The sequence below is a fragment of the Culex pipiens genome, chromosome 1, assembly GCF_016801865.2.
Source record: "Culex pipiens pallens isolate TS chromosome 1, TS_CPP_V2, whole genome shotgun sequence".
Lineage (NCBI taxonomy): Eukaryota > Metazoa > Arthropoda > Insecta > Diptera > Culicidae > Culex > Culex pipiens.
In genome coordinates this window covers 132583424-132605517 of record NC_068937.1, presented here as the reverse complement: position 1 = coordinate 132605517, position 22094 = coordinate 132583424, and the positions used below count along the sequence as shown (strand labels likewise).

The window sequence follows — 22094 nt, the reverse complement described above, 5'->3', positions numbered from 1 at the left end:
CCCACCTTCACGTATACCTATCGACTCAGAATCATGTTCTGAGCAAATGTCTGTGTGGATGTGTGTAGGTGGGTGGACAAAAAAATTGTCACTCGATTATCTCCGGACTGGATGAACCGATTTGGGCCGTATTAGTCTCATTCGATTCGTCTTGGGGTCCCATAGGTCTCTATTTAAAATCAGCAAGTTTAGTTAAGTACTTCAAAAGTTATGCTAAAAAAACGATTTTGGCGTATGTCCGGAAGATTGTAAAAAGGGTGGTTTTTGCAAGAAACCCTATCATGTTATACATTTTCAGAAAGGCATAAAAAAGACCTTTCCAATGAGCCCAAACATTGAAGATCTGACCACCCTATCAAAAGTTATTGGCACTTAAGTGTTATTTATACACTTTTTGGAGGCCGGATCTCAGATATTTCAGTAAAAATGATATCCGGGTCCATCATGCGACCTGTCGTTAGTTAGACAATCGAAAGACCTTTCAAATGAGCCTAATACATTGAGGATCTGAAAACCCTTTCAAAAGTTATCAGCACTTAAGTGTTATTTATACACTTTTTAGAGGTCGGATTTCAGATATTGTGATAAAAATATTGTCTGAATCTTCCATGCGAACTTTCGTTGGATAAGTTTATTTATAAGACCTTGCCGATGAGCCAGAAAAATTGAAGGTCTGCGAACCCTATCAAAAGAAATGAGCAATAAAGTTGATTTGTTAAACATGTTAAGGGAATGTTGCTATTTTTACTGAATGTATTAACTTTATGAATGTGAGGAAGGCACCAACCACCTAAAGGTGGATTAAGTAACGTTTTTGTTTTTTGTTTTTTTTTTTTTGTTTTTTGTTTCTTGTTTTTTTTTTTTCATACAATCCCAGTGTTCACAATTTTTTCTTCACACAACGAAACGTCATAAGGGCCCATGCAAGCGTGCAAAATTGCGGTCCAACATTCACGATTACCAACCTGAATGCCACCCACGGCATGTTTTAGAGTTCAACCGGGCCATTCATTTGCAGAAATGACATTTCAATTGCACACGCCGAGTGGAAAATATTCACCACATAATCTGCCCCATTTCTATTGGCGGGGGGGTGGGTACCCATTTTCGCCCTTTTTGATCCCATTTTCGACCTATGCTGAAACTAGCGACCAACCCCAAGGGCTCCGTTTTAATTTGGTTGATGTGATTCCGGGGAAAACCCGGAGAAAAAATTGTGAGCTTATGGAAAATTTTCACGAATGCTTTTAGAAACGAACCGGCTCTCGAAGCGAAACGCATCATTTAATTTTTCCAATAGCGCCGAGTGTGTTCTGTGGAAAAATGCTCGGCTAGAGCGATTTGTGATGGAAAACTAAATTTTTGCCTACAGGCTTGGAATAGACTTCAAAGGCGTTTTCAAAATAAATTGCTGCCCCCGGCGGCGTGGTTTGTCAATCGGAGTTGAGTGGGGAGATGTTTTTGGAAATCATTTGAATGACAACCTTTTATTGAAATGAAAATCATACATGCCATACGCCAGAAAAAAAAAAGTTTCTGGAGGCTTAGTAAAACTTGATTTGAAATTGACATTTTTGTAACATAAATATTATTTGTTGTTGCGATCCCTTTTGGTCATTGATTGCTAGTTAATAAAACATTATTCGATTCGATGCCCTCATGCAAAAATAGCGCTCAGCAAACAACACAATAATCACAACGTTTCCCCTTTCGAACTGGAAGTAATTTCTGCATCATGTAAATAAAAGAACAAAGAGTTTTTTTAATTAAATTTCATCAGAAACATTCGTGTTTTCCGATGTGAGACTCCACCACGATCCAATCAACAAACCCCCTGTAGCATAATGTTTTCAGCGATTTCCACGAAAAAAAATCATGAAATCAACTCACATCGTGAGTTCCCTTAACAATTTTCTCAGAATGAAGAGTGTAAAATTTACAGAAGTTAAACAATTAAAATTTGGTATCACAGATAAAAAGACGTGCATATTTATTGGTCATTTTGATTGATTTGAAACACACCACAACAAAATTATATTCACCAAAGCTGTCTACATACGTTTGACAGGTCTAGCGATGAGTGAATGACATTTTTTAGTTTTTTTTGTGTAGTTAAGGTACACTCAACCCCCGGTGATTGGTCACTTTTTCGTTTGACACTTTTTTAGTTTGTACCCCGTTGGTTGGTCAAAGTCAAACTAAAAAGTGACGAACTGTCACTTTTTACACGACGCTCACGCACACTATCAAAACAAACGTTTGGTAGTGTGTGTGAACTCCGTGTAAAAGGGGTGTCAAACTAAAAAGTGACCCCGTTCGTTTGACAACAGTTGGTGTCAAACCATCGGGGTTTGAGTGTAGTATGTGTACAAACACTTTCAAGCAACTGAGCAATTCTCTGAGATTTCGGTCATTCGATTTTTTTTGTATTTTTTAATCCGGCTGAAACTTTTTTGGTGCCTTCGGTATGCCCAAAGAAGCCATTTTGCATCATTAGTTTGTCCATATAATTTTCCATACAAATTTGGCAGCTGTCCATACAAATATGATGTGTGAAAATTCAAAAATCTGTATCTTTTGAAGAAATTTTTTGATCGATTTGGTGTCTTCGGCAAAGTTGTAGGTATGGATATGGACTACACTGAAAAAAAATGATACACGGTAAAAAAAAAATTGGTGATTTTTTATTTAACTTTTTGTCACTAAAACTTGATTTACAAAAAAACACTATTTTTAATTTTTTTTATTTTTTGATATGTTTTAGAGGACATAAAATGCCAACTTTTCAGAAATTTCCAGAATGGGCAAAAAATCTTTGACCGAGTTATGAATTTTTAAATCAATACAGATTTTTTCAAAAAATCGAAATTTTGGTCGCAAAAATTTTTCAACTTCATTTTTCGATGTAAAATCGAATTTGCAATCAAAAAGTACTTTAGTGATTTTTTGATAAAGTGCACCGTTTTCAAGTTATAACCATTTTTATGTAACTTTTTTGAAAATAGTCGCAGTTTTTCATTTTTTTAAAATAGTGCCCATGTTTGCCCACCTTTGTAAAACATATTTTTGAAAAGCTGAGAAAATTCTCTATATTTTGCTTTATTGAACTATGTTGATACGACCCATAGTTGCTGAGATATTGCCATGCAAAGGTTAAAAAACAGGAAAATTGATGTTTTTTAAGTCTCACCCAAACAACCCACCATTTTCTAATGTCGATATCTCAGCAACTATAGGTCCGATCTACAATGTTAAAACATGAAACATTCGTGAAATTTTCCGATCTTTTCGAAAAAAATATTTTCAAAAATTTAAAATCAAGATTAACATTTCAAATGGGCGTAATATTGAATGTTTGGCCCGTTTGATATGTTAGTCTTGATTTTAAATTTTTGAAAATATTTTTTTCGAAAAGATCGGAAAATTTTACGAATGTTTCATGTTTTAACATTGTAAATCGGACCTATAGTTGCTGAGATATCGACATTAGAAAATGGTGGGTTGTTTGGGTGAGACTTAGAAAACATCAATTTTCCTGTTTTTTAACCTTTGCATGGCAATATCTCAGCAACTATGGGTCGTATCAACAAAGTTCAATAGAGCAAAATATAGAGAATTTTCTCAGCTTTTCAAAAATATTTTTTTCAAGGGTGGGCAAACATGGGCACTATTTAAAAAAAATGAAAAACTGCGACTATTTTCAAAAAAGTTACCTAAAAATGGTTATAACTTGAAAACGGTGCACTTTATCAAAAAATCACTAAAGTACTTTTTGATTGCAAATTCGATTTAACATCGAAAAATGAAGTTGAAAAATTTTTGCGACCCATATTTCGATTTTTTGAAAAAATCTGTATTGATTTAAAAATTCATAACTCGGTCAAAGATTTTTTGCCCATTCTGGAAATTTCTGAAAAGTTGGCATTTTATGTCCTCTAAAACATATCAAAAAATAAAAAAAATTAAAAATAGTGTTTTTTTGCAAATCAAGTTTTAGTGACAAAAAGTTAAATAAAAAATCACCAAATTTTTTTTTACCGTGTATCATTTTTTTTCAGTGTAGTCCATATCCATACCTACAACTTTGCCGAAGACACCAAATCGATCAAAAAATTTCTTCAAAAGATACAGATTTTTGAATTTTCACATATCATTTTTGTATGGACAGCTGCCAAATTTGTATGGAAAATTATATGGACAAACTAATGATGCAAAATGGCTTATTTGGGCATACCGAAGGCACCAAAAAAGTTTCAGCCGGATTAAAAAATACAAAAAATAAAATTAAAGAAAAAAGACCGATTCCGTAGAGAACTGCTCAACTGTCAAACGTACGTAGACACGCTGGGGTGAGTTCTTTCCGATATGTTTGTCTGTGCCCTTTTTTTTTGTTCGTGTTGAAAAAAAGTCGCAAACCACCCACACTCACACATTAAATTGGCTCTGCACTGTGTGTGCATATTGAACAGGAGCGATTGCAATCGGTTCGCCAACGCCGCACCCAGAACTTGTTTACACAACTTTAATTAATCTATAACACGATCTAAAAAGCAAAATAAATTGCATCCGCCGTACGGTAGGGCTGCTCTAGGTCTGCAGCTGGTGGTGGATTTTATCACGGAATCACTCTGATTTTGCCTGCAAAACTGTCAAAGGTAGTTATTTTGAATTTAACTTAAGTTTCAAATAGAATAAATAAAATGCTTATTTCAATTTTTGTAATTTTTCATTTTTTTTTTTTCAAAGCACAATTCGATGCCAACATTTCAAAAAGCATCATGTACACACCATCCTTTTTGAGAAAAACGCATTTGAATGTTGAGCATCCATTTTCAATTCCCATTCTAATATAAAAGCAAAATAAGATGTTCTAATGATAACAAACATGTACATGGCGCTTGCTTTTATTGATATTTGATCAGTCAAATTCAATAAAACATTATTTTCGTGATTTTATTTGAGAAAAACAAACATAAGTTCTTTTGAAATCACCAACGTCTATATCACCCTGCTGTCATTGAGGGGGACGCTTTGTTATGATTCGTTTTTCTTCGCCGAATGTACATGGCGCTTTGTTCATGTTGCTTTTTTTTCGTCACGAGGTTCATGTAGTCTTTTGTTTGACAGGTTGACAGGGCTATATAAACAGGGACTGCTGATGGCAGAGATTTTGTTTATGTTACTTTATTTAAAATCTTGATTAAACAGACTTTACTGAAGTAACTTTTACTCATTTTTGGTGGAGAGGTAGCTTACTAGGAGTACTTTCAGAATATGCAATAACCCAGAAAGTGTCAAAATGTACATGATGCCTTTTGAAATGTTACCGTCGAATTATCCAAAACTCACCACGACCATTTTGAATTCACTCTCATCTGACAGTTGCTTGAAGCTGTATGCATTCACACTATCATTATCACTAGATGGCACTAGTGCAGGGGTGCTCAAAGTTTTTGAATACCGGGCCAAATTTTAAGCTCAAAAGAGCTTGCGGGCCAACTGTACAAAATATATTATTTAAAAATTAAACTACGTTTTTTTATTTTAAATTAAAAATAGATCTATTTTTTCTAATAAATATCAAAATAGATGTTTTTTGTAAAAAAAGATTGTGTTTTTGAAATTTCTGTTATTTTTTAACATTTTCGTTATTTAAAAATAATAGAAAATGACAGTTTCCCATAAGATTTATTGTTTTTATTGTTTTAGATATTGGAAAAAATAGTATTTAGTTGAATGTACTTGTGTTTTCATAGAAATTTTGAAATTTAATTTAAAGACATAAAATCTGAACAAATTATGCTACGGCGTAATTTTAGCTTTAAATTATTTTCCAAAAATCGGGCCCTACGTAAATTTTTATGTACAACGGTAAAAAACATAATTAAAAACCATTCCTGATCACTTTGTTTTCATTTTCATGCAAAAAAATAAATTGACAAGACAACATTTTTTCGATTGATCAACTTTGGTCCTCTTGGAACGAGCTTTCCTACTTGACAGCTCTTTTTATTAAGGGCCGCGAAGTTAATTTTTTTAAATTAAAATTTATATCTTTTGCAGCCGTACAAAGGGTCGTTGTACTCAGAAAGTAAATTTTATCGTATTGAACAATAATATCAGAAATTTAAGCTAAATAATTTGAGGACCCAATTAGGCAATAATGGAAAATATTTTAAAAAAGTTTTAAATTGATTTCAGCTGATTGCATTTAAATTTTCATTGAAAGTTTGAAGTTTTTTGAAAAATATTGTTTGCTCTTATTTTTCGAGCCGATTTTTATGGATGGGAGGGTTGGGGTGACAAAAGCTTAGTAAAATATTTGCAACAGCCTCATTCCTCAAATTTCAACATTTTGCCTGCTAGAATCAGATGGTAGTCAATCAGATTCGTTATCCAACTGTCATGAATTCGAATCCCGAGATGAAAGGTTTCTAAGTGCAAAGTGAGTTTGAGGCTCACTTCATTAAAAGGGTTTTTGCTATTATTACAGTTTGCTACCTAAGTCGAATTTGAACGTTTCATAAACATTTCCAAAAATGTTTGATGAAAATGTAGACGATATTTACTAGTTTCACTCACATTGAAACGTGTGGAATTGTTTCAATTAGAAAGATTTTTGAACGAAATATTTGTGTTGTAAAATGGGGTTCAAAATATGGATAAATGTTTAGTTTTATATTAGCAAAAAAACGTTTAAAATTAACTTTCATTTTGAAAAACAATAACTCACTTTACAAATGGTCAACGGGCCATTTTACATGACCATTCAAAATGGGTCCGCGGGCCACAAAAAGACACCTCGCGGGCCACGTTTGGCCCGCGGGCCATACTTTGGTCACCCCTGCACTAGTGAGAAGTGATTACTGTATGTTTTGTCCAAAGTAACCCCTCTGAAAGATTGTTTTTTTTCCTTCCTTTACCTTTCTCTAAATTGCATCCATCGCTTTCCATCAGCACCCTTCACTGTTTCATCAGGAAGTAGGGGGGAAATAACCTAGTGCACCCATTGAAATTTATATCCACGTGATGCTCCTCAATTTCCTCCATTTTCATATATATTAGCAGTGCTGCCAGCATGGTGGCGTGGTGGAAGGATTTGCTGCACTCACAGGATATTAGCACCTGGAATCCTGGTTTGAAAGGTAAAGGATCTTCCCTTCCCCCACGAGGTTGAGTGATTTCAGCGCATTTCATTCATCGTGGCAAGGATTGGAGGATTTCACCACCGAGTGCATCAAGAAACGGGAAATTCAGACGATTAACATGTACGACTCTGGAGTAAAGTGATTTTGTTTATTTTCACACGGAAGATTAATGAAACTTGCGCAGGAAGTGCATCACGTGGAAGCTGCTGAAATTGGAAAGTTTGCTTAGTTTTCTCCCTTGCAATTTGCGCACTTAATTTCCAACAACTGTCAAACGCGTTTGAATGAGATGTGGTGAGTTTGAAATTGCCGTGGTGAGTAACCGTTAGTTCAAACTTACCGTTAAATTGTTGACTTGAAATTTCACCCAACTTGTACAAAATTTGAACACAACTTCCCAGCAGAGGTCATCAGAGTTGGGCACCATTCCGTGAGTCCTTCCGATGTCTGCTGCAAACACGCTTCTACACTTGTTCTTGCACTTTTGCAGGGTGGTAATGCTGGGATTTCAACGAGCTGTATCTGGTGTGAAACAACAACAACTACAGAACATCTCCTCGTCTCGTCCTCCGTCCCGGAAGCAGTCTTCGTTGCGGAACGTGTTTCCAGGGATGGACATCCGGTGTGTGGTCGAGGGACCACCACCGGAAAATGTTTGCAAAAGTTGGCTTACTCTGCGAAAGAGCATCCCCGAAAACTATTTATTATATTATATCGAGTGAAACGACTATCGCATTACATAGAGATTCAGACTTTAGCCCGGTTTGAGACTGTAGTGTGTGTGTGTGTGTTGGTCTGAATCTCGGAGTTTTGTTTCGGGGAGGGGATAGGAAATAAAACGTGATTATGTCGAGAGGGGAAAGCTGCTCAATTTGTGCTGCACTGGAAGGTAAGCCGACACAATGCGAAGGGGTTATCGACAATATGGCCAATCGACAAGAAAGAGGAAATGCTCTAGACATAAACTTGTACACAGTGAAACGCTCCCAGAAGAGATCCTATAACAATAAAATGGAAATTTCAAACGGCAGTTCGTTAAGCTTGGGTTAAGAATAGGAGAAATGTGATTTAGTCTTTTTGTTTCGACATGAATCTCTTAAAAATCTATGATTCAACAGTCATTTGAATGAGCGAAAACTCAGCTTTTTTGAACCCTCCACTGACTAATTATATGCGTTTGACAGTTGTTTCATTGTTTTTTAATATATTTTTTTGTCATTTTTGTCATTTTTGTCATTTTTGTCATTTTTGTCATTTTTGTCATTTTTGTCATTTTTGTCATTTTTGTCATTTTTTTAATTTTTGTCATTTTTGTCATTTTTGTCATTTTTGTCATTTTTGTCATTTTTGTCATTTTTGTCATTTTTGTCATTTTTGTCATTTTTGTCATTTTTGTCATTTTTGTCATTTTTGTCATTTTTGTCATTTTTGTCATTTTTGTCATTTTTGTCATTTTTGTCATTTTTGTCATTTTTGTCATTTTTGTCATTTTTGTCATTTTTGTCATTTTTGTCATTTTTGTCATTTTTGTCATTTTTTTAATTTTTGTCATTTTTGTCATTTTTGTCATTTTTGTCATTTTTGTCATTTTTGTCATTTTTGTAATTTTTGTCATTTTTGTCATTTTTGTCATTTTTGTCATTTTTGTCATTTTTGTCATTTTTGTCATTTTTGTCATTTTTGTCATTTTTGTCATTTTTGTCATTTTTGTCATTTTTGTCATTTTTGTCATTTTTGTCATTTTTGTCATTTTTGTCATTTTTGTCATTTTTGTCATTTTTGTCATTTTTGTAATTTTTGTCATTTTTGTCATTTTTGTCATTTTTGTCATTTTTGTCATTTTTGTCATTTTTGTCATTTTTGTCATTTTTGTCATTTTTGTCATTTTTGTCATTTTATACAGTTTTGTTATAATTGCAGGGAATAGTGATTTTTTTTATTGAAACCGTTAAATATTGAGAACCTTAAAAATGTATTCTAAATAAATTATTCCGAGTAAAAAACAAAACAACAAAAAGTTTAAGCTCTTCGATCTTTCTTAATCCACGCGGGTGCCAGCTTGAACATGAGCAGTGCCGACAGCGGCAAAGTCAGCAGAATATCCACCGCACACACGACCATCATCGTGTGGGCTAGCTGCATTTCTTCGGCGTTATTCCGAGCCTGGCACATCCGGAGCACCATCGGTCCAAACGCCGCCGGAACCATGGACTTGGGCAAACCCGACACTGTCACGTACAGCTTTTCCCTCCAGTCCAGATTACTTCCGAGCGTTGAGAGGAAGGAGAACAGCAGTCGGAACTAAGGTAAAATTTGCATGGTTAGAGTTCAGAAAGTTCTAGATGCGTTTTAGAAACCTACCACAGCGGCCACTAGCAGTATCACAAGTCCGTACAGCGCCACCTCGTCCTGGAGCAGCTCCAGCCTCACCTCCTTTCCGACCAGCGCAAAGGACACAATCTTCCAGAACTTCCAGAACAAGCCCGTGTACAGACTGACCTCGCTCGTGGCAAAGTCCGCCCGTCGCTTCCACAGCGCCGAAGCCACGAACGCCGTCGAGATGCAACCGACGTTGCCCGCGGACGGGTAGCCGATGGTGCGGCTGCCCACGATGGCCAACGTGCCGGCCGCGGCCACCATCGTGAAGCGCAACCCGTTGGAGTAGAGCTAAGAAAGTTTGAGGTTCCGGTTGAATTGAGGTTATGTACGAAGAGAGCGAAGTCTTACCGCTTTGAAGGAAGGTACATGTTGTAGCATTAATCCACAGAAACAGCCGTAGCAAAGACCAATCGCCATGCCGATTGGACCCTGGATGATCAACGTGGTCAAGTCATCTGCAGGCGAAACGATTCAAAAGAAAAGTTAATTTTGACAGTTGGATAGTTACCTCAATGTTGATTGACCTTGAATGCAGTTCAATGTGAATCTACTTTCAGGTAACGCAAACTGTCAAATTCCAAACCTACCAGTTGAAAACAACACCCCCGTGACAAGCACAAACAAGTAAATCACAATGATATCGTTGAGGGCCGTCGTGTTGATCATGATCGTCCTCAAACCCTTTTCGGTGCCCATTTTCAGCTCGGCCAGCCGTCGCATCATCGTCACGATGACGTTCGGCGAGATGGCCGTCACTAGAAGACTGCAAAATGAGAATTAAACTCGAGAAATTGAGGAAATTTCAGCCGACTTACCCTAGCAGAACACCCCACAGCCAGGGCAGCTCCAGCAGATAGTGGGACATGGTGGCCACGATGGACACCTCGACGATCGATGGGAACACGGCCAACTGTACGATGAACCGTCCCTGCATTTTGAGCGCCTCGTACTCCGTGCCCTGGCCGGCACAGAGCAGAATCCCCACGACGGTCATGTCGCTGTAAAAATGGAATAAAACCATGTAAAGCTGATAGTCATTGTGGTGCGATTTGAACTATCGGAAACTCACCTCGGCTGTTTAGTATTCACCACAGCTCATTTACACGCACTTGACAGTTGCACGTTCACACGTTCACATCTAGATGGCTCTAGTTAGTTATAAGTGACGGACTCTTGATATGTCTATGATAATGAGGTGAGATGAAAGCTTTTAAATTAAACACATATTTCCAATTGCATAATTCGTATTCTTGCAATCTCGTGCTACACCATGAGTAAAACAATCCTAACAGCACAAACAACAAACGTAAATCAATAAACATTTATATCAATCATTCGTTAGTGTGCGTGCATACCGTTCAAACAACTGTCAAACTCGTGTAAATGAGCTGTGGTGAATTCGGAAAAGCTATGGTGAATTTTTCTAATACAAATTTGCCGTATTTTCTTCAAATTGACAGTCTTCAAATATGTCCAAAAATTCAACCTTCACTCACCCCAGAAATCCCTCCAGCTTGGTATAGCCGCGGAAATCCGCCAACCCCAGGTTGGCGTACAAAACTCCGAAAAAGAACGCCCCAACCATTTCCGACAGGTCGCACGCCATGGTCAGCTCGCCGGCGATGTACGCCCCGATGAACAGGAAGCAAAACCGCAACAGCGCTGAGTCCGGGTGGGTCAGGTCACCGGGAAGAACCGAGAAGGCTACTCCCCAGAGAAGCAGGAAGGTGATGGCGAGGCCCACCGATTGGGACCTGGGAATCCAGATGTTGGACAAGGTACTCGAGTCTTTGGTTCTGAAATAAATTTGGGCGAGTTAGGACTCTTCAAAGTTAAAGTTTCGAAGACAATTTTGTTACTTTTTCGATGAATCTGACCGTTTGAGGCCGTTGATCTGTTGTATTTCCTCGATCGAGCCATGCTCGATGTAGCCGCTGAACTTGTTCAAGGTCATGGTCAGATCAATCGAAGGGATCGGCTGTGGATGCTGCGTCGGAGTTCGTTGTAGATTTTCCGGATCCACCACCGTTGTGATGTACGCTAAAAACAAAGATTCCTCATTATTTCACAGAAATAAATATCAAAATTTATGCAAAGCAAGCAACCTTTCGTTTTATGCCTCATGTTGGCGAGCCAAACTGCGAGCTTGTGTGACAAAACTAATTGACGGCAACCGGGCGCCCTCTAAACGATTCTGCTGACCGATACCAACTGATTGATCTTGGCCAGCGAACTGATTCCGAATCGAGATGTGCGCACCGCGAAATACTGCCCCTTTTGTAGGAATCGTTAATTGAAGAAGCACGATAGGAGGGTGGACGCCGACGGTGGGTGAGTCAATTTTTGTTTGTTTGTTTCTTTTGGGGTTGCCAAAATGTTTCAGAAAAGGTCGAAATTGTCAAGTTATTGCGAGCATTTGAAAAATTACAACATCATCAGAAGTTTTGAAAAGCATCAAAAACAGCACTTAGGAAGCGATATCATGTGGTAGTTTTACCAGATTTAAGAAACGTTTTGCTCTTCAGACAAATCTGCCTGTTTGATGATGGCTAACATGCCTGCAGCCACCAGAGTTCAAAAATTTCCATTGAATCGAGGAAGTTATTTTTGAACATTTTTTGACACCTTCAAACGCTAAAAATAGTCCTTCTCAATGGACTTTGTTAACTTTACAAAGAGCCGCCATCAATTAGAATATTTAGCAAACATTTTTTCACAGCCAAGCAGACCTAAATCAAGAAACATTTTCATCCCAAAAACCACCAATCACTCCTCACTAGAGCCATCTAGTTGTGAGCACGAGTACTGCACTGCCAAGCTGTGGTGAATTCAAAATTACCGTGGTGAGTTTCAAATCACTTGAATTGGCCTTTATATTGCTAAATTAAGTTTGTTCATCCGTCAACATTGCTGAATGATCGCTATTGAAAGATAGAACAAGTCTGTTTGTCTGTGATTCAATTAATTCATTCTTTCCACTGTCTTAGAACGCGCGTGATTTTTTCTGTGTAATGGTTTTGCGATGATTTGGTGTTAATTTGTTTGTTGTTTTCATTATTTTTTTTATTTTTTTATTCCGTTTCAATTAGGAAAACTTTCTTGACAACATAAATTTGAGTGAATTTTCAAAATAATTATGAATCAATGTTATTTAAGTTGCTAAAAATGTCAAAAATATCTCAAAATATTCCATTGTCGCTTCACTAACTCCTTCTAGCGCCAAGCCCAGTGCCGCCTGGCAAAATTAGCAACTAAATGTCTTAATTTTCAATCATTCGACTAGTTCCAGAAGCGTGGCAATGCACTAATCAGCAAAGGGGTTCTTGTTGAATCGCCAAATTGACAAGATTCAATATCGCATGACTCGAATTAAAGTTTTGTCTGGTCCTCCATGTTGGGCGTAAACGTCCAACATGTTGATAAGCCCTCTCAAATTTTGCTTCATTTGACATTGAAAATACGCGCTAATTAGTTGCAAATGTAGGGCGAAGCCATTATACGCAAAATATAACGAAAGATACACTGCGAACCTCCCCCTTGACAGCTGGTGTCAACAGATCGTTCACGCAAAACCAAGAGGCCTCGCATCGTCGGGCGACAAATTTTTATTGCAAATTCAATCAACTCTTGCACGTGCCACCGATGGATGCCAAATGATGGGTAAACAAGCGGGCAGACGGGGTAGGGTAACAGGCGCAAGTATGAAAATGTGGCAGTTCAAACTTGTTTTGCTTATTTTTTTTAATGATTGATAATTGATTTGAAACTTACCCTTTTCCAAGTAGATCTCTTTCATTTACCAATGTTTTTACATTGGCTCTCTTTTACACATTCAGAAAACCTTAAAATTTTAAACAACTCAAGGTTAACTCTGTATTATTATCGACAGTGTTCTACATTCAAAAATCTGGAACGTGTACTGAAAATAGTGGGATGCTGCCCATTATATCTCTGGTTCCTAGTACTAATTAAGCTTATCTCGATTTTATTGCACCCCTTTATCCATTTCAAATAAATGTCGCAGACTCATTCGTTTTCTTCAGAGATTAAAGTTCATTTACTTAGTGAATATTTGCATTCCAAATGAGGTATAGAACGAATTCTTGAACTTCTAAGTGAAAGTTCGTTTTGCATAACAACACATAAAAATAGAGTTGGAGAATTGGGTCCTAAAATGAAGCTTCGATTGCTGATATTATTGTTTACAACGATAAAGCTTATTTTTCTGAGTACAATGACCCTTTGTACGACCACAAAGAGTTTAAAATGGATTTTTAAATCAATTTTGAAAAATTAACCTCGCGTTCCTTCTTGACAGAAAAGGTCCTACTTGACAGCTCGTTCCAAGGGGACCATAGTTGATCCATCGAAAAAATGTTGTCTTGTCAATAACTTTTTTTGCATAAAAATGAAAAAAGTTATCAGAAATGGTTTTTAATCGTGTTTTTTACCGTTGTACATAAAAATTTACATAGGGCTTTAGTACCCAATTTCCCCTATTAGCCATTTGAATAAATATTTGCGTAAAATTATAAAAATATAAATTAAATTAATCATCTCCCAGAACACCAGGTAGCAGTTATTATTATTATTCGATATGTCTGGAACGAAACATATTCATTTCTGCCGATAAGTGATTCTTATGTAAAATTGGCCGGGGAACACGATGGTGAGGTCAAATAAAAAAATAAGTTGGGGTGTTTTGAGATACGGCCGTTTTAAGTTTTCAATTGCGCAATACAGGTAGATAAAATAAATTAATCAACATTTTGGTCACGAAAATGGATTCTACGTCCAATTTCCTTCGAAATTGAGTCTAAGACCGACCCCCTAAGATTTGTGGTTCATGAGTTATCGTCGTTTGAAACTAGGAGGTTTGCTCAAAAATGAAATTCGGGATTCTAGCATGTTTTGATAGTATTAACAGCCCTGCCGAATTTGAGCAGGATCGGAGAGGGTAATTTTCAAATGCTGTTCCGCTTCATATGGAATGACCCACGGGCAAACAAACGTAAATCATAAAACAACTCTCAATCACTTTTCACTAGGGCCATCTAGTTGTGAACGCGTGCAAAGCACGAAGTCTGGGTGGTGTGCGTGCCTACGGTGCCTACCATCATGGCTTTCTACCTTTGTTTGTTTGTTATTGTTTTGGTTTTAGTGGCACGGAGTCATGCACTCACACTAATGCAAAGCATAACCGCGAGTACCTATGATATACAGCCTTGGCCTACCATTTCAACTAACTGTCATCATTGATGGATTTTGAAACATGTTGACGTTCGTTTGTCTGTACTATTTCTGCGCATAATATAACCTACACGCCGCTGTTGTTGTGTACTTTTCGATTTCTTGAAAGTTTAACAGGATGGCTATAGAAAAATATCAGTTTTGCGTTGAAAAACTACACAATCTTCGATACCTCAAAATCAGGTATCGCAAGCAAAACACTAATTTTACTGTTGTTCTTACCTTGTTTATCTGTTCACTACTGAAGAATGTTCCTGCAAAACCGTAGATCAACCACAATTCAGCTTAACAATATTCAATCAATCAATACAACGACTCACTAGCACACCAAACTGACCGAATTGATTCTCACATACTCACTTTCACTTTCTCATCAAATCCCGATGAACGGAAAGTATTAATACTCGATTCTGAGTTTTTGCTTTTTGGAGTCTCTTTAGAAAATATTTTAGTGGATTTAACACAATTAAATACACTCAACCACCGGGTGGTTGGTCACTTTTTCGTTTGACACTTTTTTAGTTTGTACCCCGTTGATTGGTCATAGTCAAACTAAAAAGTGACGAACTGTCACTTTTTACACGGCGCTCACGCATACTATCAAAACAAGCGTTTGGTAGTGTGTGTGTGAACTCCGTGTAAAAGGGGTGTCAAATTAAAAACTGACCCCGTTGGTTTGACAACAGTTGGTGTCAAACCAACTGTATTTGTTTTTCAAACATCGTTTTTTCAGCGTTACTTACTTTATGAAAACAAATGCAAGTTATGGCCTATCTACAATCACTTAGCTTAGAATAGTTAAGTAAAGTAAAACTTAGAAAATGTACACAACTTACGGCCGTCATCCACAATCAACTTAGAAAATTTGCTGGGCACGTTGCTATGCAGTTGTTTGTTTACCTTTGATATGGAAACGTCAACTTACCGTAGATTTTGAAATTTTCCAAACCATTCGTCAAGTTTCTAATTTTATTCCTTTTCATTGTAGAAGATCAGATTCATTTCCATTGATTCAAAATCCTAAGCTAAGTAAAATTTTGTAAGTTAAGTGATTGTAGATAGGCCATTATTTTACAGTCCTAATTTCTTTGAAAATTGTATAAAACCATGAACCTCTCAACTCTCAAGTCGAGGGACATGAACTTCGAATAGTATTTAAAACAACTCTAACAAATCTTGTTAAACATAGTTATAAATAGTACACAAATCAACAATTTAGCAGTTTCATCTTCTCGGGAAGAAACTGCAGAGGAGGCACGCAAAAAAAAACACTGCCGGCCAAAAACCACGCGCCGCCGGCAAGCTAGTGTAAGCCGGTTTTCGTTATGCAAATCCAACAAAATTGGCCAAAGTCTGCTGACCAAAAAAGCATGCTCAAGCAATTTAAATCAGGTGGTTCGTCATCTAAGCACTGGTTGTACTGGTAGACAAATGGACGCTGATTTCAATTGGCTTTTAATAGAATGTACTGAGATTTCGACTATCATTCTACAAGGCTGCTAAGCTATATAGTGGTTATCTTTAATCTACAACGGTGCACATCAATTGCACCAAGATTTATGTTACAGACATTTTAGTATCTTCGTTTTTTTGTAAACGCGTTTTTCTCGAAACGTCAAAAAGCAACGTACCTACGACAAGTTAGCACGACAGCGTTGATATGACGAGTGACAACAATGCACGAAGTTTTTTTTTTCGGTTTTTATTGAACATCTCCGGATTGAAACCAAATTTTGGGGATCTGCGAAGGTCAAATGGTGAGGCAATGCCATGGGTCAAAATCGATTTTGCAGCACAGCACTTTTTCAGTTCCTTTTTCGGTCCTAAACAACTCCTCAAAGTTTGGGAACGATTGGTTTAGTCCTCACTTTGCGCAAAGTGATTCAATTTTCTATGGAAATTTGTATGGGAAAAATATTTTTTTTGAATTTTGGTATTTAAAAAATCCAAGTTTCACGCTATACTAAAACCGGATTCATATTCGGATGCTCTAGAATGTGCTCTACAACTTTCCCGAAGAGAGTATGGTGCTAACTTGCTCCTGAAAGAAGATACAGCGTCCTCAAAACTCGTCTAAAACGTGTTTTTCGATCAAAAAACACGTTTTAGACGAGTTTTGAACACGCTGTATCTTTTTATAGGAGCAAGTTAGCACCATACTCTCTTCGGGAAAGTTGTAGAGCACATTCCAGAGCATCCGAATATGAATCCGGTTTTGATATAGCGTAAAACGTGGATTTTTTAAATATCATAATTCAAAAAAATGATTTTTCCCATACAAATTTGTATGGAAAATTGAATCGCTTTGCGCAAAGTGGGGACTAAACCAATCGTTACCAAACTTTGGGGAGTTCATAAGGACTCTATAAGGAACCAAAAAGTTGCTGTGCTAGTTAAATTTGGACAACTTTATTTTTTTCCATACAACCATATTACACCCTACTGATTCATATTTGGATGCTCTGGAAGGTACTCTATAACTTTCCCAAAGAGAGTATGGTGCTAGCTTGCCCCTGAAAGAAGATACAGCGTGTTCAAAACTCGTCTAAAACGTGTTTTTTGCTCGAAAATCGCGTTTTATACGAGTTTTGAGGACGCTGTATCTTCTTTCAGGGGCAAGCTATTACCATACTCTCTTCGGTGAAGTTGTAGAGCACCTTCCAGAGCATCCAAATATGAATCCGGTTTTAGTACAGCATGAAACGTAGATTTTATTAATATCAAAATCCTAAAAAAGGCTTTTTCCCATACACATTCCCATAGAAAATTGAAACGCTTTGCGCAAAGTGAGGACTAAACCAATCGTTCCTAAACTTTGGGGAGTTGTTTAAGACCCTAAATGAATTCGCAATTCGCAATTTTCAGTGTAAGAACGGGCCTTGACCGATCTTATGCACTAGGTTCCCGACGAACACGCACTGCCCTTACACCTACATCTCACCCTTGCTCTGAGTCAGTACGAGCAGCACGCTAGAACACGCTTTGAGTGTTCGTGCCAGGCATGCACACCTTCTTTTCCGGTTACGCATTTTAACTCGGCCGGGGGTGGTACATTACGTAGGGTTTGATGTAAGTATAAGCGCCTAACCATTTATAGTGTGCCTATCAACTTTCATTAAAGCAAAAACTGTTTTATTTTCAGTATGAATTCAAAAACTAATTGTTATTTACTGTGTATTGTTTTCTGCTGAAATCTTCCCTATTGTTGAGTCGTGTTAATATGTTGCTATTTCTTCTGTCGCGGTGTTTTGTTACAATATTTTGGTCCTAAGCATTTTAAAAAAGTTTTTCAAAAGTACAATAGTAATATTTGTGTTAATCCTTTAATCATTCCATGAATTGAGTAAGGGCTCGAACCTCACTTGCTTAAGAAAAAGGTGAAGTTTCAAAACAATGGACAGTGAAGGAAATATACTATGTAAAGAATCAATAATAAAAGAAAGATAGTAATTTATGAAGTAGATAAAGAAATTAAAAATAGTTAATAAATAGAGGTAACAAACAAGCTTAGATTTATTGAGGGCAACTTACAGAGAATATGAGAAATTATTCAAATAGATAAATAAAGAAAGGCACAAAATTGACATCGCTGCCAAATTAAGGGGAAGAAGACAGTTTGTTACAGCAGCATCAATTGGTAAAATAGAGTGAAAAAGCGTTGAGGAATAAGAGAATCAAATAAAAAAAATCGAAATCAAGTGGAGGATAGTGAACAGAAGCTGCGTTAGCAAATCAGTGAAACAAAATAAACAGAAGATAGGTGGTAGCTGAGAATGAAGAGAAGAGAAACCCCGTTGTGCGATGTTTCAGGTACATCAACAGCAGTTGACTCAACATACTGCGAATCAAAACAATACCGTCTACAATCACAAATTACTTCCCTTTCCCACATTGACGCGCCCCTTTCTTTTAGCCGCCTCTACTCTGACCCTCGCTGGTCAAAGGTTTACGAGTCGTTTCCACAGGCCACCAGCTAGGTCATCATGAAAACCAAGCCAACGTGGAGGTAAGAAAATAGGACACTTGCAAGGAACCAGAGCTATACTGTCTTGATCAAGAATGATCTAACAGGACTACGGACGTAGTCAGTGACGCTCCTTCCAGGATGTTCCTCGCCTGAGCGACAACTGAATAGGTATCATCAGCATCATTCGCCCTTGGCCTGCTTTAAGACCCTAAATGAAACTAAAAAAATGCTGTGCTCGCTAAATTTTAACAAATTTATTTTTTTCCATACAACTAGGGCGTTTAAATTTCCCGGGTTTTGAATTTCCCAGGCTTTGAATTTCCCGGGAAACGGGGAAAATATTTTTAGAATCCCGGAATTTCCCGGGATCCCTGCTTTAAAAAAATATCTGTTTGAGGTATTCAACTGTTCATCTATTTCCTCAATCAAATCTGAATTTCCAGACTAAACATTTTTTTTTTTATTTCTGGAATTATTTTTTTCATATTTTTTTTATTAACATTTTGGGAATTCCCGGGACAAATTATGAAAAATCCCGGGATTCGGGAATTCCCGGTTTTAGAAAAATCCCGGGAATTTTGTCCCGGGAATTCCCGAGATGGACGCGCTACATACAACCATATTTCACCCTAGTGAGGCAGATCGAGCCTGAATCGAGTCGAGGCTCGAGCCAAAATTCTCTGTGGGATTGTGAGCTGTAAAAATTGCGTTCTTAACTTAATTTGGCCCAAAATTCATGTACGACATGATGACACGACAACGACGAGTTGCGCTTTTCAGTATAATTTGAACAAATCATTAAATAAATTGACAGTTTATAGTTAAGTGAGTTTCTTTCAGAAATATGAATATATGATCAATTATCACCTTAATATAAACTATAAAAGACCATTTTTAAGTGTTTCTCACTACTTTATTCTAAAACAGTATAGAAAACAACAAGATTCTATAAAATCTGAGGTATATCAATTATTTCACTCAAGCACACGTGTGAACCCGCCTTAAGTAGTCCAGTTAAGCACTGTAATTGTTTCAAAATAAGTACCACACACTCAAAACCCCCTCAAACTACGCCACCCTCTCCAATCGGATCCTTCTTTAGCCATTTAGGTGCCAACTTCACCATCAGCAGTGCTCCCAGCGGCGCGGTCAGGATGATTGCCACAACCGTCACGATCAGCACGGTTTGCGCTCGCTCCAACTCATCAGTAGCGTTCAACGACCGGGCCAGATCCAACGCCGCCGGTCCGAGCGCTGCCTGGACGGTGGCCTTGGGAAATCCGGACAACGTTACGTACGCCTTTTCCTTCCAGTTCAGATCGCTACCCAGGGTTGAGAAGTACGAGAAGACCAACCGGAACTGGAAGAAGGAAGAAGTTGGTTTAGGTTCGAGATTAAGGAATCCCTACAAGAAGTAACCTTACCCCAACGGCCACCAGCAGCGTGATGGTCCCGTACAGCACCATGCTGCCCTCGAGCACGTCAAAGTTGACCTCCTTGCCAATGAGCGAAAACGACACCGGCTTCAGGAACTTCCACAGCAGGTCCAGGTACGCACCGACCTCGTTGGTGTCGTAGTCCAACCGCCGCTTCCAGCCCGTCCCGGCCACGAACGACGTCATGATGCAGCCGAGGGCGCCCGCCGAAGGATACCCGACGAGGCGACTCCCCACGACGGCCAACGTGCCGGCCAGGATCGTCACCGTGAAGCGCAACCCGTTGGTGTATTTCTGTGAATAATTAAAATTTTAATAAGAACCAACCATGATTTACGAGTTTCCCACCACACCTCCCTAGGGGGGCTGGGTGTGTCACAAGTGGTGCATTAATGTCGCTGATGCTGCTGTGCGGCAGCGTGTGTGAGAGTCAAGTAGTTGGTGTTAGAATCGCGTTAGGACAAAGAAGCCCCCGAAAGTATGCATGGAGCGCAGAGTTTTGGCGCGAAACAGCGTTACGTTTCGTGGGAGAAAGACAGTGGCGTCGGCTCGTAGGGTATTTTAACCATTAGTAGACCCCCTAGTAGAGCCGATGCACATTTTTCACAAATTTTCATTATTTTAAGCACTTTTTCATAACCCTTTGTACAAAACAATGAGAACTGAAGTCTTTTGAACAATTTTGACTGATTGTTTCATCAGCTTATTTGTTTTTGAGCAAAAAAAAGCCATTTGAAAAAAAAGTTTTTTTTTGCCTGTTATGGACCCCCTTTTCCTATAGTGGACCCGGGACCATAATCCGATTGTGGACCAGGGTCCACTATAGGCAATCTGTTATTTTTATATCAAATTTAACCGATATTTGGTGTTTTGATGCATGGTGTAGGTCTAATGATAGATGTAATGAATAAATGATGGATTTTGCTCACTTTTCATCATAAACAAATATGTTTTGTTAACAAATTTGGCTTTAAACAACAAAAAACCTAACAGACATTTGAACACATTTATTTCCGAAAAAGATCAGAGAAAACGTTTAAAAATCACTGTAAACATAACAATAATAAAAAAAAGTAATTTTGATGCACATTTTTTCATATTAATTACATAAATGGTTGACTGAAACTAAACAATAGATTTGTTTATAGTTGGTGATAAAACCACGCATATTTATTAAAAAAAATGTTTTGTTCTTGATTTATTATTATAAAATATCATTTCAAACTGAAATTATGATGCTTCAGTTAAGGGGTTACACACATGTAGAAAATCACAAAATTTCATATTACAGAAAATTCACTTAATTCTCTAAATAAATGATTTTCAAACACTCCTGAAAGTTTCATGAAGATATTTCGTGACTGAACTGAGTAAGAGACGAATTAAGTTCATAATTTTGCCATGCGCAAAGCGAACTGTCTAACTTTGTAAACGTTTTTCTCTAAACACCGAGTTGATTTGCGGGTGCCACGATATCTCGAGATGGGATGGACCAAATTGGCTGAAATTTGGGGTGAAGACTCTCTAGACATATTCCGTGTGCATGACGAAGCCCGATTTTGAAATTTCGCTTTTTTAAATGCAAAAAAAAAACAAAAACTGACGATATTATTTTTATCTTTTATAAGAATTAAGTTTTTAAAAATCGGCCTTCGTCATGCACACAGGACCGGTTCAACGAGTCTTCACCAAAATTTTGAGCCGATTTGGTCAAAGCAGTGTTGAGATATCGTGGCACCCGTTTTTTGAAACTGCTGTCTTAAAATAGTTATATCTCGGCAAAGGTATATCCAAATGTCTTCATAGTTATTTTGTTAATAGATGAAAATATATATTTTAATGCCCTGCAAAAAGATTTACAAAATAGTTTTAATGTGTGCTCATACCAACCTCTGACATTTTTGACGATTTACA

The 22094-nt window shown here is 37.6% G+C and overlaps 3 protein-coding genes across 7 annotated transcripts in view; all 3 read right to left on the bottom strand.

Moving 5' to 3' along the window:
- LOC120432140 (uncharacterized) overlaps positions 1 to 22094 on the bottom strand; it is a 500008-nt gene that overhangs the window by 5589 nt on the left and 472325 nt on the right. The window lies entirely within an intron of this gene.
- Positions 9062 to 15132, bottom strand: LOC120431897 (sodium/hydrogen exchanger 9B2-like). Of its 3 annotated transcripts, none has more exons than XM_039597031.2 (8): positions 13299 to 13435; positions 11387 to 11567; positions 11024 to 11323; positions 10343 to 10525; positions 10115 to 10290; positions 9876 to 9982; positions 9510 to 9815; positions 9062 to 9449 (listed from the first exon to the last, which is right to left on the bottom strand). In XM_039597031.2, the coding sequence occupies exons 1-8, from the start codon at positions 13321 to 13323 to the stop codon at positions 9168 to 9170; spliced, it is 1560 nt and encodes a 519-aa protein (XP_039452965.1). In that variant the 5' UTR covers positions 13324 to 13435; the 3' UTR covers positions 9062 to 9167. The 3 variants fall into 3 exon arrangements, with proteins under 3 accessions (XP_039452965.1, XP_039452971.1, XP_039452976.1); XM_039597037.2 differs by lacking the exon at positions 13299 to 13435 and adding an exon at positions 11633 to 11797; XM_039597042.2 differs by lacking the exon at positions 13299 to 13435 and adding an exon at positions 15000 to 15132 and having other exon boundaries at positions 9063 to 9449.
- Positions 19676 to 22094, bottom strand: part of LOC120432103 (sodium/hydrogen exchanger 9B2-like) — a 33675-nt gene continuing 31256 nt past the window's right edge. For 2 of the 3 annotated variants that reach the window (XM_039597239.2, XM_039597245.2), the window contains exons 7-8: positions 20169 to 20474; positions 19676 to 20104 (exon numbers count right to left, since the gene is read on the bottom strand). In XM_039597239.2, the coding sequence (XP_039453173.1) occupies positions 19808 to 20104; positions 20169 to 20474 (603 nt within the window). In that variant the 3' untranslated portion in view covers positions 19676 to 19807. The remainder of the gene's footprint in view (positions 20105 to 20168; positions 20475 to 22094) is intronic. The other variant, XM_039597251.2, reaches the window with a different exon arrangement.